Below are 17,077 nucleotides of genomic sequence, written 5' to 3'. Positions count from 1 at the left end.
TAAAGACACGAAACTATCGGTCTGTGCAAGAAACTGAACAGTATTCATATCGTTTTTTTACCTCTGATTCACCGCAATGTCCGAACGGTCCTGAGCGCGTTCTCAACAGCCGGCGCATGACGCGTCTTCTTCTTCTTCTTGCTTTACGGTGGATCGCAGACTTATAAGTGCATTACCACCACCCATTGACACTCTATCTACAATCTCAATTAGGAGTGTCAATGGGTGGCGGTAATGCACTTATAAGTCTGCGATCCGCCGTAAAGCAAGAAGAAGAAGAAGACGCGTCACGCGCCGGCTGTTGAGAACGCGCTCAGGACAGTTCATGCTCACAAGGCTACAGTAAAATAGTGAAAAAGTTTTATAATTCAAAATAACTTTCTAATATATTGTAAAATGTAATTTATTATTTTGATCAAATCTGAATTTTCAGCATCGTTACTTCAGTCTTCAGTGTCACATGATCTTCAGAAATCATTCTAATATACTGATTTGCCGCTCAAGAAACATTTCTGATTATTATCAATGATGAAAACAGTTGTGCTGCTTCATATTTTTGTGGATACCTGCATTTTTCAGGGTTATTTGATGATTAGAAAACATTTTGTAATATTATAAATGTATTTACTGTCAGTTTTGATCAATTTAGTGTGTCCTTTCAAAAAAATCATGGACACTTGGCCATTCAGTAAGCGGTTTAATTCACATTTATTGTCAAAAGTATCCTGGTTAGATTTCATCTTACTACATGTGCTTCATAGAATGACTGTTTCTTTAAATACTGAATGTAGTGATATTGAATTAACTCAAATTCATAATTAGTCTACTACGCACTATATATGTAGATTTATGCTAATATGCAAGTACTTAAACAATTTAGCACATCATGATATTGTCTTAATACCAGATCAGCCTATGCTACCTAACATCTAGTGTTAGCAACTAGCTAAAATAATTACCTTCAAGCTCTAGCCAAACTTTTCAGCTAATATTTTTAAAGCCATGATGAAATGTATTTTTCATTTAATCTAAATGTATCCCTTTTTGAGGTATTTTTACCTCAAAATTTACCTCAAAGTTTAAAAATGTAATCAAAATTGATCTCATTTGCTTTCTTAGTATGTTTTGTGCATGATTTGAATTCGATTCACAAGCATTAGCGTTGCAATATGTCAAGATGCTTTCAAAAGTGAACTTTACCTTCTTTAACATAGCTTTCCTAGTTAAAGACAGAGTGTTTCAGCAATATTTCTCCACAATTTACTACAAACTCAAACTGAGAAAGTTGAAAGAGAACTGTAACAAGCTTCCAGCGTGCGCTAGCTGCATTAGCCGTTTTAGCATACACCTACTTGGAAAATCCATCTGAAATACTACACTATATCCACTTATTATTAACATACTGTTTTCGAAGTTTTATGAATTGGAATTAACTGCAAAATATTCTGTGGTAAATTCATGGTAAAGACCCTTGAGAGAGTCTTCCATGCGTGTGTAGCACTGCTTTAAATTGCTCAAATTGAGCGCCCAAAAACTCCACATCTCTTTGCAGAAAATCGCATTTGTCTCGGAAGTGAGTAATGACCAAGTTTCTTTCCTCAGGAAGATACGTTTGCGGAGATCTCTTTTGGGAGCTCCGTTTTGAGGAGAAGTATCGGAGAAACAGAATCTCTCTCAGCAGCCTTTTTTGTTGAAGATGTATGGGAGACAGTGTCAGAACTCTCTCTGGGCAGCGCAGGGTGTCATTGGCGGCTGGAAAGATGAATGTTTTAAAGTGTCTTTTCCAATTGCTTTCCCTAAATCATCTCTATGAGGCTAAAGATGGGAGAAATGTACGGCAAGTACCAACTCCACTAGTTGCGAAGTATAATTGGATGTGTTTCTGTGCTCTCCGTTCTTCGCTGGCTACATACTGTACTTCGCTATCAATTTGCATATGTTAAATACGGGCCTGCTTTGCTGTTCTAGTTATTTTTATAGCTGGAAGGGATTTTTTTTGTGATTATGTGCGGCCGAAATGTTGTTTTTGTCCCTGAAAGCTGTTCTAAAGATTTTCCGTATCAACAGAGTATGATTAGCGAGACTCCCACACAGGTTTCACGTCTTTGTGCTATTCCCGTTTCTCTCTCCAGGTTTGGGCCAGTAATTTTCTTCCCAACGAAGCGGCGCTGGCGGAGCGCTGTCAGAGAGACTTCCTGCAGAAGCACGGAGAGCCTTTGCTGGTTCAGTATGCTCGAATGGAGGCACAAGCACAGGTAAAACACCCACATAAGACACAGTTCATAGCGCTCAGCAGTCTGTCAGCATTAAATCTCCCTATAGATAGTTTGTAAAGGCTCTCACCACCACAGTGTGAGTGCTTCTGACAGCCCTGCTGAGGGAAAAACAGCATAAACCAGTCTAAGGTGGTTTTCTGGTCTTGGCTGGCCACCGAGCTGGTTATAAGTGGTTTTAAGGCGGTTTTGGGGACTTTTCAGCTGGTAGGCCTGAAGTCAAACCTTTTAGGACCCGTTTGAGACGTGTATACTAGTACTTAGTGATACTCCACCTAGGGCTGAGCGATAAAACAACATAATATTGAATTGTATGACGACTTGAACACATGAACTTCATCTCCAGAGCTTCTCAGACAGTCACTTCTCAAGCTTTTCACCATTTCATTTGAGAAAAACTAGCGTCAAATACACGCTGAAGCTGAAAGTAAAACTATAAGACCTTCACAACAACCTGTCAAAATAAAAGTCTGGTTTAACTTGAAGAAATTATGACAGAAATACATTACTATAGTGTGCTAAAATGTAATTCTCAAGTAATAATAATTATTTTTTAATAATAATAATAATAAATATTTTTTATTACTTGACCTTTAGAGGAAAACAAAAATATTGATCTTGTACAAGTGTACAAGTGCAGGTGGGTCAGTGACAATGTTTTTCTTATAATAGTTTTTATTATAAGACTTTAATTTGTACTTACAATTACTTTAATTGTAGTTACATTTTAGTAATTTTGTTGTACTTGTCATTATTATTATTATTATTATTATTATTATTATTATTATATGATTCCGAATTTTTATTTATACGGTTTAGTTCATTAGTTTTAGTTACTTTAGTACTTAAAGTTAAAATTAAATGAGAAATGTTACCTTGGCAAGTAGTTGAAATAAATTAAGTTTACTTTTTTATTGATTTATTTTTTATTTAGTTTATTTAGTTTTAGTAATTATAGTACTGCAGGGTAACATTAAATGAGAAATAAAATAAGTTTATAAAAAAAAATGAAATTTAATTAATTTTAAATGTCAAAAATTCATTTAAAAATCATTAACGAGTATTTGAAATAATAATATTATTATTAATAATAATAATAATTATTATTATTATTAATGTTTTAGTTTTGGTTTAACTGAAATAACCCTGCAAGAAAAAGAAAAGGATGAATCTTTTCAAAATCTGCTTTCATATGTATGTGTAAAGTATACTATTTTCAAGAACAGTTTACATTTTATGACTCTAAAAATGTCATATGGTGTAACTATCAAGTAAAAAGTAATGACATTTTCATAACAATTTGAATACATGCGAGTGTACACATCTTAATCATTTATTTATAAAAACAATTTAAAAATATATATTTCAAGGCAAAGAGAATTTATACTAACATTCTGCAGTATTAATTCAAAAACAGTTTATATTAAAGGGATAGTTCACCTTCAGTTGGTTCCCATTGACTTGCATAGTGTTTTTATTTTATATATATATATATACTGTGGAAGTCAATAGGGACCAGCAACTGAAGGTGAACTATCCCTTTAACCTTGCCTTGTCATTATCTGATATTTTAAGAGACTTTAGAGCCATGAGGGTCTGCAGTGGTCCTTGCTATGAAATGATTTCCTGTTTTATTTTTTATTTTTTCTGCATGTTTCTGCATGCTAGTTGCACCACGCAACCTTGATTTGGTGGACAAACATTTTTAAATATGTTTTAATAATGTTTTGACAAAACTTCTACACTTTTTTTTTCTTTTTTAGAAAACAAAAATTCATAAAATTACAGCAAACTAGGTTGAATAATTTGTAAAGGATTTCATTAACTCATTTTTTTAATCATGGAATGGAGAGGTTTTTTTTACCCTGATATTTCTGACTCACAAAAAATATAAAAAAACATAAAACATGTTCTTCATAGAAGAGGTGTATTCAAGTGCTTGTTTGTATAAATTGCATTTTTAAGTGTTTTTGAATAAATAAATAGATCCATACCAAAAAGAATAAGATATTCCCTCCTTCTCCTTGTTTATAGTATATTTTGTCTAATTTGATCATGCTTTTAGCTTGTGTAATGTAGTATTCTCAAATGCGTTTAGCACGTTTAACCATGTTTAAATCCGTTCTGCTGAAATTCAGTGCCAAAAATGCAGAAAAACTCTACAGATTCTGTCTAGGCCCGTCTATTACTGTCTGCCATAACAAGTCATCCTTTCTTGTTTGCTTGTTTGTGTTCTCTCTTGATTGCAACACCCCCTTGTAAAGTGTGCTGCCTCCTCACCCACTGCATGCTTTACAAGGGGGCGTTGGAGCATTAGCATACGCGGCTGAATCTCTAGCACGCTGCTGTGTGTCTCTGTGTGTGTCACCTGGGCCCTGATCATTATATTGCGCTGGGCAGAATGCTGATGGCATGCCGAATCAGCAGGGAAGAGCTGAGCGCACACGGCCCAATCCGCTGCTCTCACACTTCAGCGCAATCTGCTAGCCAAGCATGCAACGCAACGAGAAAAAGCTTTCATTAGCATAATGAGGCAGACATAATACTGAACTTGGTTAAATCATAAGTAATCACGAAAAAGAGTGTGTGTGTGTGTGGGGGGGAGAGTAAAAGACGGAAAATAAGATTAACAGTGATGTGTTGTTTAGTATACATGCTAAAATGGTTTTGTTTGTTACTAACAGCATTTGAACACTTGTGGCTGCATTATATGGAACATGACAGTTCATAGTATTACATTCCACTTTAAACATTTTTATTAAAATCAATAAATGTAATGGATTTTAACTAAACTAAATATTTATTTATTTGTTTGTTTGTTTTGTTAAAGGGGTCATATGATGTTGCTAAAAAGAACATTATTTTGTGTATTTGGTGTAATGAAATGTGTTTATGCGGTTTAAAGTTAAAAAAACACATTATTCTCCACATACTGTACATTATTGTTTCTCCTCTATGCCCCGCCTTTTTGAAACGCTTCGATTTTTGCCTTCTTTCTTTGCGTGAACATTTGGGCGGGGTTATGCAACTCTTCCCACATAGTGAGGTAGATATGTGGGGGCGTGTTCGAACGAGCCGTTTTAGGTAGGTGTGGCTAACTCTGAACTTTTATAAAGAATATCTCTTTGGATTTGAGACTTTAGTCTTTGCAAATTTACAGATCTTCTTTATGCACCAAGAGCTTGTAACACTCCAAAGAGAAAGGAAAAAATGAAATCGCATCATATGACCCCTTTAACATTATATTCAGGGTTTGAAATGAACACCTGCGGGTAAAAATCAGATGTGGCGGGTAACGCTGTCAAATCACTAGCCAATTTGGTGGGTTTCTTATATATTATGTTCACTCATTAATTTCTTGGGCACGTTCATTTAAGCCAAATCTGTGCAGATTTAGCGCAAATACTGAACTTGTGAGTCATCATCAACATGATTTCTAATTGCGCAGCATCTGCGCATATCTAGCTTACTTGAACACACCTGACAAATAGTGACGTGGCAGGCACGCTGGTTTCCTTTGCATTGAAGCAATAACGAAGAGTTGAAAAATGACTGAAGACTCACTCCGTGTCTATACCAGACGCGAGCGGCGCGACAAAATACAATAGAAGCCATTATGATCAGTGATGCTGTCTACACTGAAAACTCATCTCTTTCGACGCTACTTGACTTCATCCGAAATAAAAAAAAAAAAACTTGGGTGCTGGTTAACAGGATATATAATAAAAAAATATGCAAATCAAGTTGATTTCACGAACAAATTTGTCGAAGAGCTCACCAAAGTGGATGAGAGGATATATCTCCGCAATGCTTTAGCGCAGGGCTATTCAACTAAATTCATTTGAGGGCCGGATTATCAAACTGAACATTTGAAGGGGGCCAAGTGGGTGGGGGCCATCACGATCACTTCCTGGGGGGGGCTATAAAATTAGAAATTAAATTGAAATGCATATTCAGCAGTAAAATTATATATAAATAATATTACCAATACCAAGATCTACAAAAGGTTAAAAGAGTGCTGTCTGTCAATCAATTACAAAAATAATTAATTAATCACACATTTTTCTGTAATCATGATTAATCGCATATTCATACATTTATATTGTCATAATTTCACATTGAACTTCCAAATTAATGTAGAAACAACATAAAGATAGTATATTTTAAATATGTGTTTAATGGCATCTTTTTTACTAAGTAGCCTATTATTAATGAAGTATCGATACCAATACTGGTGTCTCTATTATAATTGAAAGCCATTATTTTTAACATTTAATAGGCTCTGAAATATATGACAACTTTTAATTCAAGTGATTTTAAAACAATCTTCACAAAAACTATAAATTGTATATGCATAAACTATATTGGTTAATTTTTATTCAAGCTACAAAAGTTAATCAGCGACTAGAGCAGTCGAGTGATTTCTCTTTTTCTTTTGTTCTTTGATTTACACCAACTAAGGGCGCGAAGTGGGTGGGGGCCAGCACGATCACTTCCTGCTGGGGGGGCTATAAAAATAGAAATAATTGAAATGCATATTCAGCAGTAAAATTATATATAAATAATATTACCAATACCAAGATCTACAAAAGGTTAAAAGAGTGCTGTCTGTCAATCAATTACAAAAATAATTAATTAATCACACATTTTTCTGTAATCATGATTAATCGCATATTCATACATTTATATTGTCATAATTTCACATTGAACTTCCAAATTAATGTAGAAACAACATAAAGATAGTATATTTTAAATATGTGTTTAATGGCATCTTTTTTACTAAGTAGCCTATTATTAATGAAGTATCGATACCAATACTGGTGTCTCTATTATAATTGAAAGCCATTATTTTTAACATTTAATAGGCTCTGAAATATATGACAACTTTTAATTCAAGTGATTTTAAAACAATCTTCACAAAAACTATAAATTGTATATGCATAAACTATATTGGTTAATTTTTATTCAAGCTACAAAAGTTAATCAGCGACTAGAGCAGTCGAGTGATTTCTCTTTTTCTTTTGTTCTTTGATTTTTCATCAATGACAGACTTTAGCAAGCCTCACTTTAAAAGCAGCGCTGTCTCTTTAAAACCTGACACACATCCAATTTTCTCCCAACTCTTTACAGTCATTTAAGACTTTGTAACTCAGTTAAGTCTCTTAAGTCAGTTAAGTCAGAGGTAACTCACCAAAACCGCACATTTTGACAATTGTGTGTGTTTTTGTCAGTTGAAGCGCTACTGGCAGTCTGTCTGAAGTGTCTCAGCGAATGTGTACAGCGGAACGTGCTGCCTTTCAAACTATACTTCATTTGATAATAATTTTCGTCCAGTGTTTGTGCTATTTCTCGCCAGAAGTTATGACCAATAACACTGTCTTTATACTCGGTTAAACTAGAGTTGTGGATATCTCATAACTCCCTCATAAACGCTTGTTAACGCTGCCATCTAGTGATGCTGCGGTCTCCGTAGATTGTTGTTGTTGTTGCGTCTCTTTCTTTTCTTTTTCGGATGGCCCGAAGGCACAAGGTGGCCAGTGTTGCCACCTTGTGGACAACAATTCAAGGCATATATGCGACCTGCGCGTACTTCTCCCTCGGGCCATATGAAGATGATTGGCGGGCCGGATTTGGCCCCCGGGCCGCCAGTTGAATAGCCTTTCTTTAGCGTATTCAGACCAAACTGAAAAACCCTGCCTTCGGAAGATGCATTCCAAGGTAGGAAGGCATCAAGGCATGTCCGAATCCAATGTCAGCTTTACTTCCTGTCTCCTGAGATACCCTCATCTGATTGATTTTTGAAGGCAGCATAGATGTATCCTTCGGCTGCCTTTGATATCCCACAATCCTATGCATTCCATTCTGTGACGGTTGAGCTAAAAAAAAAATAAAGATGAATGTTGCATTTGGTCAGTTTATGTGCAAATGTATATTTCTTACCAACCTTTTCCTCTTTTTATGCTACTTCTAGCGATAAATCAGTATTATAGTAATTAAAGGGGGTCATATGATGCGATTTCAAGTTTTCCTTTCTCTTTGGAGTGTTACAAGCTGTTCGTGAATAGATAAGATCCCTAAAGTTGCAAAGACTAAAGTCTCAAACCCAAAGAGATATTCTTTATAAAAGTTAAGACTCGTCCACGCCCTCCTAAAACGGCTCGTTCTAACACGCCCCACATGTCTACGTCACGATGTGGAAAGATTTGCATAACACCACCCAAATGTTCACACAAAGAAAGAAGGATTTGCCACTGATGATTCAAACGCGAGTTTTGAGCAGTGTAGAGTAGCGCTTGTTGTTTGTCATTTCTCCGATCATAAATGCAGACATAGTTTTATGTTTACGCGGCGCGATATGCAACGCAATGTGTAAAAAGACAGTATAAGTCATTATAATCAGTAATTATGTCCCCACTGGATGCAACAAATGCCTCGTTTGTAATGGGTTTCATTGGTTTTGTCTCGCCGTCCCGGGAGACACATCACAGTATGGTAAGAGGCGTAACATTTCCGTTACACGCTTGAGGTATTCGGCCAATCACAACGCACCGGATAGCTGGCCGATCAGAGCACACCTTGCTTTTCAGACCGATGAGCTTTGCAAAAATCGACGCGTTTCAGAAAGGCGGGGCATAGAGGAGCAACAGTAATGTACAGTATGTGGAAAATAATGTGTTTTTTGAACCTTAAACCGCATAAACACATTGCATTACACCAAATACACAAAATAATGTTCTTTTTAGCAACGTCATATGACCGTTGCCTCAGAAGCCTGTTCAAAATTAATTTGTGAGGTGCCTTCGTGCGCAAACGCTGCCTGCAAAGTCATTGCCTGATAAGGCAGTCTTGGTGTGCGTTATGACAGCCATGGTCTTAGGTTGCCTGCACAGTTTCAGCACAGGGCCACCTAGTGGTCAGCAGATGTGAAAAAATGGCAATATTTGCTTATAACTTCTGAATGGTTTTGCCAAAAATCACAAGACTGGTCTCTTTACATTTGGAGCTCTCTTTAGATTCGGTGTGACATTCCAAGTCAAACGATATCAGATTTTCCCATGTCAGCCATTTTGATGGTCGGCCATTTTAAATTTAGTCATAAAATTATATATTTTACGAATGCAGTGGCATGCCGTTACGAAACTTGGTATGTGTCTTCGGCACTATGCCCTGAAGGTACTCAAAAAGTTTAGTGGCAGCGCCACCTTGTGGTCAAAATTGTAATGGAAAGAAAAAACAAATAACTTTTGATTAATTTAGCCTATTGTCAATGAAACCTGTCTTGATAGATTCCTTGGGTCATGCCGAGAACATCGATATCAATTATGCCATTATTGGACAAACTTCCTGTCTCCTGTCTGCTTGATTTATGTAAAAAAAAAACTACTTTTTCAAACTCCTCCTAGACCATTGTTCCAATTTCCGGCAATAAGCCATTAACCATTATTTATGCAATAAAAAAATGCTAATAGCTTATAAACAGTTTTGTCTCGTCATATGAATGGTTTTGTTAGATTCCTTGGATTACAGAACAAATTATGGATTACAGAACCAATTATGCCATAATCATCTGTTCTACGATTTACTTAGGCTTACGATGCTTTTAAGAAATGCAGTCCAGGAATGTTCAAAATATTGTGTCCTACTTTAAACATTTTAATTAAAACAAATAACTTCAGTTTATTTTAACATTATTATTATTATTATTATTATTAGTGATTTAGTCATTTGGTAAGGTTTACGTGAAGTTTAGGTACTTGCTTACTACTTCAGAATCTGTAATATCAGACCAGTGATTTGTTCTGTCAGATATTTCCCAGTGCTCACTCCATCAGTCAAGCTTCATGCGTTCTCCTTATTCTGGACTACATTCTCCTTGCATTCATCTGTACATGATGGAGACGCGTCTTTAGAGCTCAGGCTGCTCCTGAATTCCCTCGGCTCAAATGCAAAGCCCTCGTGAAGATTATGAGTACTGTGATGGAATTTTAATATCGCCAATTGTGAAGTGAAGACTGCATTAGCAGTCTTATTGCATGAACCTCTCAAAAACATGTCCAACTCACATTTCACCATCAAATCTAAAGAAGGAAAATAAAGCCTATATTGAATTTGCATTGTGACATTCAATTACAAAATTAAGCTAATTTTCTTCCCAAATTATCATACTGTAATTGTGATATATTATTAATTTTATTATTATTAATGAATATTGTTAATACTTTTTAATTAAATAATGACAGTACAAGAAGTATCATAGTATTATTACCACATACAGTACACTACTGTTCTTTTAAAATATAAATAAATAAATATATTGCTTAAAAACAGTTTTAAACATTGATAATAATAAAAAATGTTTCTTGAGAAGCAAATATCAGCATATTAGAATGATTTCTGAAGGATCGTGTGACACTGAAGACTGGAGTAATGATGCTGGAAATTCAGCTTTGATCACAGCAATAAATTACATTTTACAATATATTCAGATAGAAAATTGGGTAACACTTTACTTGAAGGGGTGTGCATAAGACTGACATTACACCTTCATAATCATCAATATGAAGGAGGTTTTATGCATGTTTATGACAACTGTCATTAAGTGTCATTCGCTCAGTTATGTCATTTTTAATGCAAATATGACATTATTTGACCTAACCCTAACCTAACCCTACCCCTAACCATAGCCCATAACAGACATCTCAAACAATGTCATCTTTGCATTAAAAATTACATAACTGAGCGAATGACACTTAATGACAGTTGTCATAAACATAAAAAACCTTCATATTCATGACATGTGTGATGTCATGATTATGTAGGTGTCATGTCATGATTATGAAGGTGTCATGTCAGTCTTATGCACACCCCTTCAAGTAAAGTGTAACCGAAAATTGATTGAAAAAATATTTTAAATATTTAAAAAAAATAGTAATATTTCACAATATTGCTGTTTTTTTTTGTTTTGTTTTTAGCATAAAGTCTTTCTTCAAAAAAGTGTACATTTACTATGGTATTCCAAACTACACAAAAAAACATAGTAACCCCATGGTACATTTTCTGGTGCACCATAATTTGACATATTCATTGCATCATAACAAGCCATTTCCACATGAATGTGTCCGGCGCTGCTGAATTCAGCCGTCATTGTGTTCATTTTGCTCCATTCTTATCATTAAATGCTGTTCCATTGTATTATAATACGCTGGATAAATTCCATCTTGGTTTGGTTTGCTGCCTGTTCTAGGTGAGAAATCTCTCGTTGTCACGAGTGTATCGGAGCAAATGGCGATGACTTATCTCGTTCGCACCACGGGGCTTCCCTCCCCAACCTGGGATCTCCTATTATCACGGAGCAGCTCTGACTGACAGGGCCTCCATTTAGTCTCTCATGTCCCGGCGGCGGTGGGTCAGGAAAAATGTGCTGGCCAGCTGGAGGCCAAATTCACCATGCTGTTCCTGTGCTTTGGCCTGATGTCCTGTGAATCGCTAATGCTCTCTGGCTCTTCTTTTCGAGGCTCGTGTGTCTGAAAATGGAACTTTTGCCAAATGTAAATATGATTGAGGCATTGTGAATAAAACCTAATGAGAATTTCAATTACAGTAAACAGAATAATGTCTGACAATCTGGGTCTGGGTGATTTATACCTCTGGGTGTACAATAAGCTGTGTGTAGACGGCTAACAACAATCTGTCTGTGACGATCGTCACGTCCTGCATACAAAACAAGACAAATTAGGTTAGATTCACACATTACTCTGATGAGCGTGTGAGGTCTGTTTTTCCCATAAGTCTTTCTGGTCTGTTCGTCTTTAGTCTCACATAACCAGACTTTTGACTATTGGCTCAAAGTCTGTTGCACGTTGTTGTTTACTGGGCTAAGTTATAGATAAATCTGAGAAAAAAAACACAACATTGATATGACATACTCAAGGATATCTTGTTTTCTTGCAAATACCTCAAGCTAAATTCATGGATAATGCTGGTTCATTCCTACCAGTGGTGTTATTGTTAATTAAAACTAAGCGTATTAAAAATAGTATTTGTTAAAGTGACATAAAACTGAAACAAATCAAAAATATTAAATGGAAACCTTTAAAAAAGAAAAAGAAAGACAGAAACTAAAACAAAAGTTGAAGGAACAAGTTGAAGGCTTAAATTAAAACTAAAATAAAAAAATAAAATAAATGAAAGCTAAATGGAAATATACAAAAAAATGACTAAATGCACATGCTAAAACTGAACTAAAGCTGAAATACAAAAATAAAAGCAAATTCAAAATGTTATAAAAATAGAATGGTATATAAATAATGCATTTAAACTCACAATTGTTAAAAGCGAACGATTTATTAGTTTTCTTTTATCACAATATTATATTATAATTAAGTGAATATAAGGTTGAATTTTAAATAATTTCAACACTTTTCTAACATTAAAAACAATTTGTTAAGAAACTTGTTTATAATATATATATTTCTTTAAAAAAAAAACATATTTTATGTTCCTAATTCCGACTAATTCCTCCTCAGAAGAGTTTTTGGTAGCAGCAGTTATTAGCAGCTTTTGAAGACTGTGTTGGTGGATGCATCTGAGCAATGCTTACCATCAAATGGATGCTGGCCACTCACTGTTTATGATGGTGGCCTTATGCCTGGACACTAGTTTGACCTTCTTCTTGCTTGTCCACATGCACCTGACCTCTGTAGAAGTCTTTGGATCTTCCACAGCTTTGACTACTTTAAAGTTCCCTCACAATCTCAATCATTTATTTGCAAGTAATAAGGCCAGACTCCTGAAGCCTATTTTTCACACTTGGCTTTCATTTTTTTTTTTTTTTCTGACGTCCCATTGATATTGAATCCCAGCCGTTTTCTTTTGATCTTACCTCAAGTCATGACCGCAACTCTGTGAACTTTGGCTACACTGCCTACTAGACCAGGATAAAGACGCTCAACAGACAGCTCAGCTCAGGAAGGCTGGAATTTGGCTACATTTTCAATTTCAGCTCTTGGCAAACCCACAAGCCTGTGAGGAGAAGAGGAACCCTGCTAGGCAAGGCCAGTTTCCATTTAGATTGGGGTTTTCTGTTGCTAACAGAAAGCAAGCGTTCAAACCCTATTTGACAGGGCATGGGGAGCGGGCAGGGCTGAAAGACAGAGGCATGCTGGGAACTTTTGCTGTCTATTGTGTCTCTATCAGTGTGGGAACTGCAATGATCTGTCACTAATCTTGAAAGAAGAATGGCTGAACCATTGGTTTTTAAAGGGGACATGTTGTGAGGAATCGGATTTTCCTTGATCTTGAGTTTTAAGAGCTTGATGTACTAATAAAAAATTTACTAGAAGTTTCAAAAAGTTCTGAATGTTCCTCCAAAACATTTATGGAAAATAAGCAGCAAAAATAGCTTCCCAACTAGGCATTTGTGATGTCACAGTTGCGCTGTTCTTGACTCTGTGTAGAAGATTCTTCCAAAAGAACGTTAGAAATCTTTAACTTAACAAGTTTGAAAAAGTTATTACACAGTCCAGAAAGAACATTTATGGAAACTAAGCTGAAAAAATATAGCTTCTTATCTAGGCATTCAAGATGTCACAGTTGCGCTGTTCTTGTAGAACCTTCCACTCTGCAAATTCTTCCAAAAGAACGTTAGAAATGTTTAACATGAACAAGTTTCAAAAAGTTCTTCCACAGTCCAGAAAGAACATTTACGGAATCTAAACCGCAAAAATAAATAAATTTTCTAACTTTTATCAGTCTATTTCTAGAAAGAACACTGTTCCTGACTGTGTGTAGGAACTTCTATTCTGCAGATTCTTCTGAAAGATCCCAACGTAACATGAGCTATAGAAGTTTCCCACAGACCAAAAAGAACATTTATGGAAACTAAGCAACAAAAACATGTTAACTCCTAAACTTCTGGAAGCTTATGACATAATAGTAATGCTGTCCCTGACCGTGTGTAGAACCTTCTGATTCTTCTGAAAGATCCCGACAAAGAAATGTCCTTTTTAATAATTAACAATGTTCAAAACCTTTTGAGGAAAACATTCCAGGATTTTTCTCCATATAGTGGACTTCAATGATTCCCAACGGGTTGAAGGTCCAAATCGCAGTTTCAAAGGGCTCTACATGATCCCAGCCGAGGAATAAAGGTCTTATCTAGTGAAACGATCGGCTATTTTCACAAAAAAAAAAAAATTATGTGCTTGTTAACAACAAATGCTGGTAACACTTTATTTTAAGGTGTTCTTGTTACATGTTACATGTATTTACTATTATAATTACAATTAATTATGCATAATTACATGCACGTAACCCTAAGACAAACCCTAATCCTAACCCTGCCCATATAGTAAATACATGTATAGTTAATTAATATTACTTAGTACTTACATGCATAATTAAACTGTAACAAGGACACCTTAAAATAAAGTGTAACCCTTGCACTAGCTCTGCAATGCGCATGCGCATCTTCATACATTGCAAAATCACATTGGTCACACGAGGTTAGTTCGTCATCTGTGTACTCAGGTTTGAAAAGGTAGGGTAGGGCGGAAAACTCCCTCATTTTCTCCTCCAACTTCAAAATCGTCCGACATCGTTGTTTTACCTTTTTTGTAAAGGGCGTTTGACTTTCTTTGCATGTTCGCTTTGTAAACACTGGGTCGGTACTTCCGCCTACGTCACGCATGACCTTTCCAACATGACTACATAATGCGTGAGGTTGAGCTAGTGCAGGACGAGTATTTGTGGATAAAAAGTAGATTTTTTTTTTTTTTTTTAGAAAATGACCGATAGTTTCACTAGACAAGACCCTTATTTCTTTGGCTGGGATTGTGTAGAGCCCTTTGAAACTGCATTGAAACTGCAATTTGGACCTTCAACCCGTTGGACACCATTGAAGTCCACCATATGGAGGAAAATCCTGGAATGTTTTCCATTGTGTTTCTGGTTTTATCTAGAGACTTCAGATTGTTCTGAAAGATGCCAACATTAGAAATGAGCCACAAAAGTTCGTTTTTTTTAACAGTCAACAGTCTGATCTTAACCATTTATGTGACACAATGTCTCAATGTCATGAGGCTTTTACTAAAGGATGGGGCAATTTGTCACAGCCTACAATCTGGTTTCTGTGACATTGTAATTAAGTAATGACTTCAAACAGCGTTTTCGAGCTCTTTCCCCATCATTGTTCGGCAGGTAGAGCCACCTCAAGCTCATGCTAACCTAAAATTGACATGGCTGATATCGAATTGAATTGAAATTGGATCAGACAACAGAACAGTGTTTTAAAAGTGCCAGTGATTTTTGGGAAGCCATTCTATACCTCTCTTTGCACATTAGATTGGAAAAAAAAAATACCAATAGAGAAATTACATCCCCTTTATCGTTGACTTCTAAAATGTGTGACCTCAGTTCTTCAGGTGGTTTTGAAATACATTACTAAGTGTTCTTTTGAATAGACCTGGACTGCTTCTTTGAGGACGTGCTCATCTCTTGAAGATCAGATGTAGAATTCCATCACGAATACACTTGAAAACATAGGAGATAACTTTAAAGCTGTGACATTTCCAAACGATTTTTTGGTGAACAGCTTCTTTTAAACAGTAGGAATACCAGATCTCACCATCAAAATGGTTGGTAGAGATGAATAAGAGTTTAGTAAAGGGCAATATCAATGCAAAGAGTATCAGTTACACACACAAAGTGATTTAGCAATCCTGTCATCTGCAAATTAATAAGATGGTCACATAGTTTGAGTTTGTTAAAATCATATTTTCTTAAAAAAAAGAGAGAGAGTTGGGGTTTTATATGCCATTTTTTGCCATGGATTTGTGACTTTGACCATGGAATGATTGTTAGTGCTAGGTGGGTGGTTTGATTAACTCAGAAAGTGTCAATCTCCTGGGAATTTCATGCATAAGTCTCTAGTGTTTACCAAATGTGGTGGCAGCTCTGTGGGCAATACTGGCTTGTTATTGAGAGTGGTCAGAGGAGAATGGCCAGATCGGTTCAAACTGACAGGAAGGTGACAGTAACTGAAATAACCACACTGCAACAGTGCTATACAGAAGAGCATCTTTGAATGTGCAATATGTCAAAACTTGAGGACACAGCAGATTCCACTCTTGTCGGTTGATAACAGGAATCTGAGACCACAATGGCCACAAACTGATCATAACTGGACACTAACACTGGAATAAAACATTCCCTGGTGTGAAGAGGCTACATTTACTATACAAATCGGAATTTTGTGTAATTTTTTCTGGGAGCAATGAGTTGTCTTAACTTGGGTTGGGAAGTACAAGCCAGTTATCCAGAACCAAATGATGTTCGATTCAATGCAGTTCTTGCTTGTGCATTGATGTGCCAACATTTAGAGTTTTTGACACTTAATCAATGCCGTTGCAACACTGCTGCTAAATCTACAGCGCAAAACAAACTGTGCATTGTAGTCTGAATCCCAAACAAATTACTGTTTTGAACTTTTTTTTATTTGAGTGATTTTTTGGTGAATCAGTTCATAACTAAATCTAAGACTTGAATGTAATTACTGACTGGTTGTTCATATGACAGTAGGGCCTTTCGCACCGCGGGAACCTTTTCATAGTACCAGAACTAATTGTGGAACTATCCACTTTTTGGCGTTTTCGCACCGCCGGAACTGGGTGCGATTTTAGTACCGGACTGCCTTTTTCGAGAACCAAATTAGCTCCTACTCCGGAGCAGGGTCTAACCAGCACAACTGGTACTACCCGTGACGTAAGTAGACATTGATTGGCCAAACGCGTATGAAAACGCCCTCA

The 17,077-nt window shown here is 36.1% G+C and overlaps 1 protein-coding gene across 1 annotated transcript in view; it reads left to right on the top strand.

Moving 5' to 3' along the window:
- Positions 1–17,077, top strand: part of galt (galactose-1-phosphate uridylyltransferase) — a 130,285-nt gene that overhangs the window by 32,285 nt on the left and 80,923 nt on the right. The window contains exon 7 of the mRNA XM_016550736.1: positions 2,133–2,255. Coding sequence (XP_016406222.1) covers positions 2,133–2,255 — 123 coding nt within the window. The remainder of the gene's footprint in view (positions 1–2,132; positions 2,256–17,077) is intronic.

Source organism: Sinocyclocheilus rhinocerous, unplaced genomic scaffold (assembly GCF_001515625.1).
Source record: "Sinocyclocheilus rhinocerous isolate Xijiao unplaced genomic scaffold, SAMN03320098_v1.1 scaffold103, whole genome shotgun sequence".
In the NCBI taxonomy this organism is placed as follows: Eukaryota; Metazoa; Chordata; class Actinopteri; order Cypriniformes; family Cyprinidae; genus Sinocyclocheilus; species Sinocyclocheilus rhinocerous.
The sequence above is the reverse complement of the archived record's forward strand: the minus strand, read 5'-3'. Positions and strand labels throughout refer to the sequence as shown.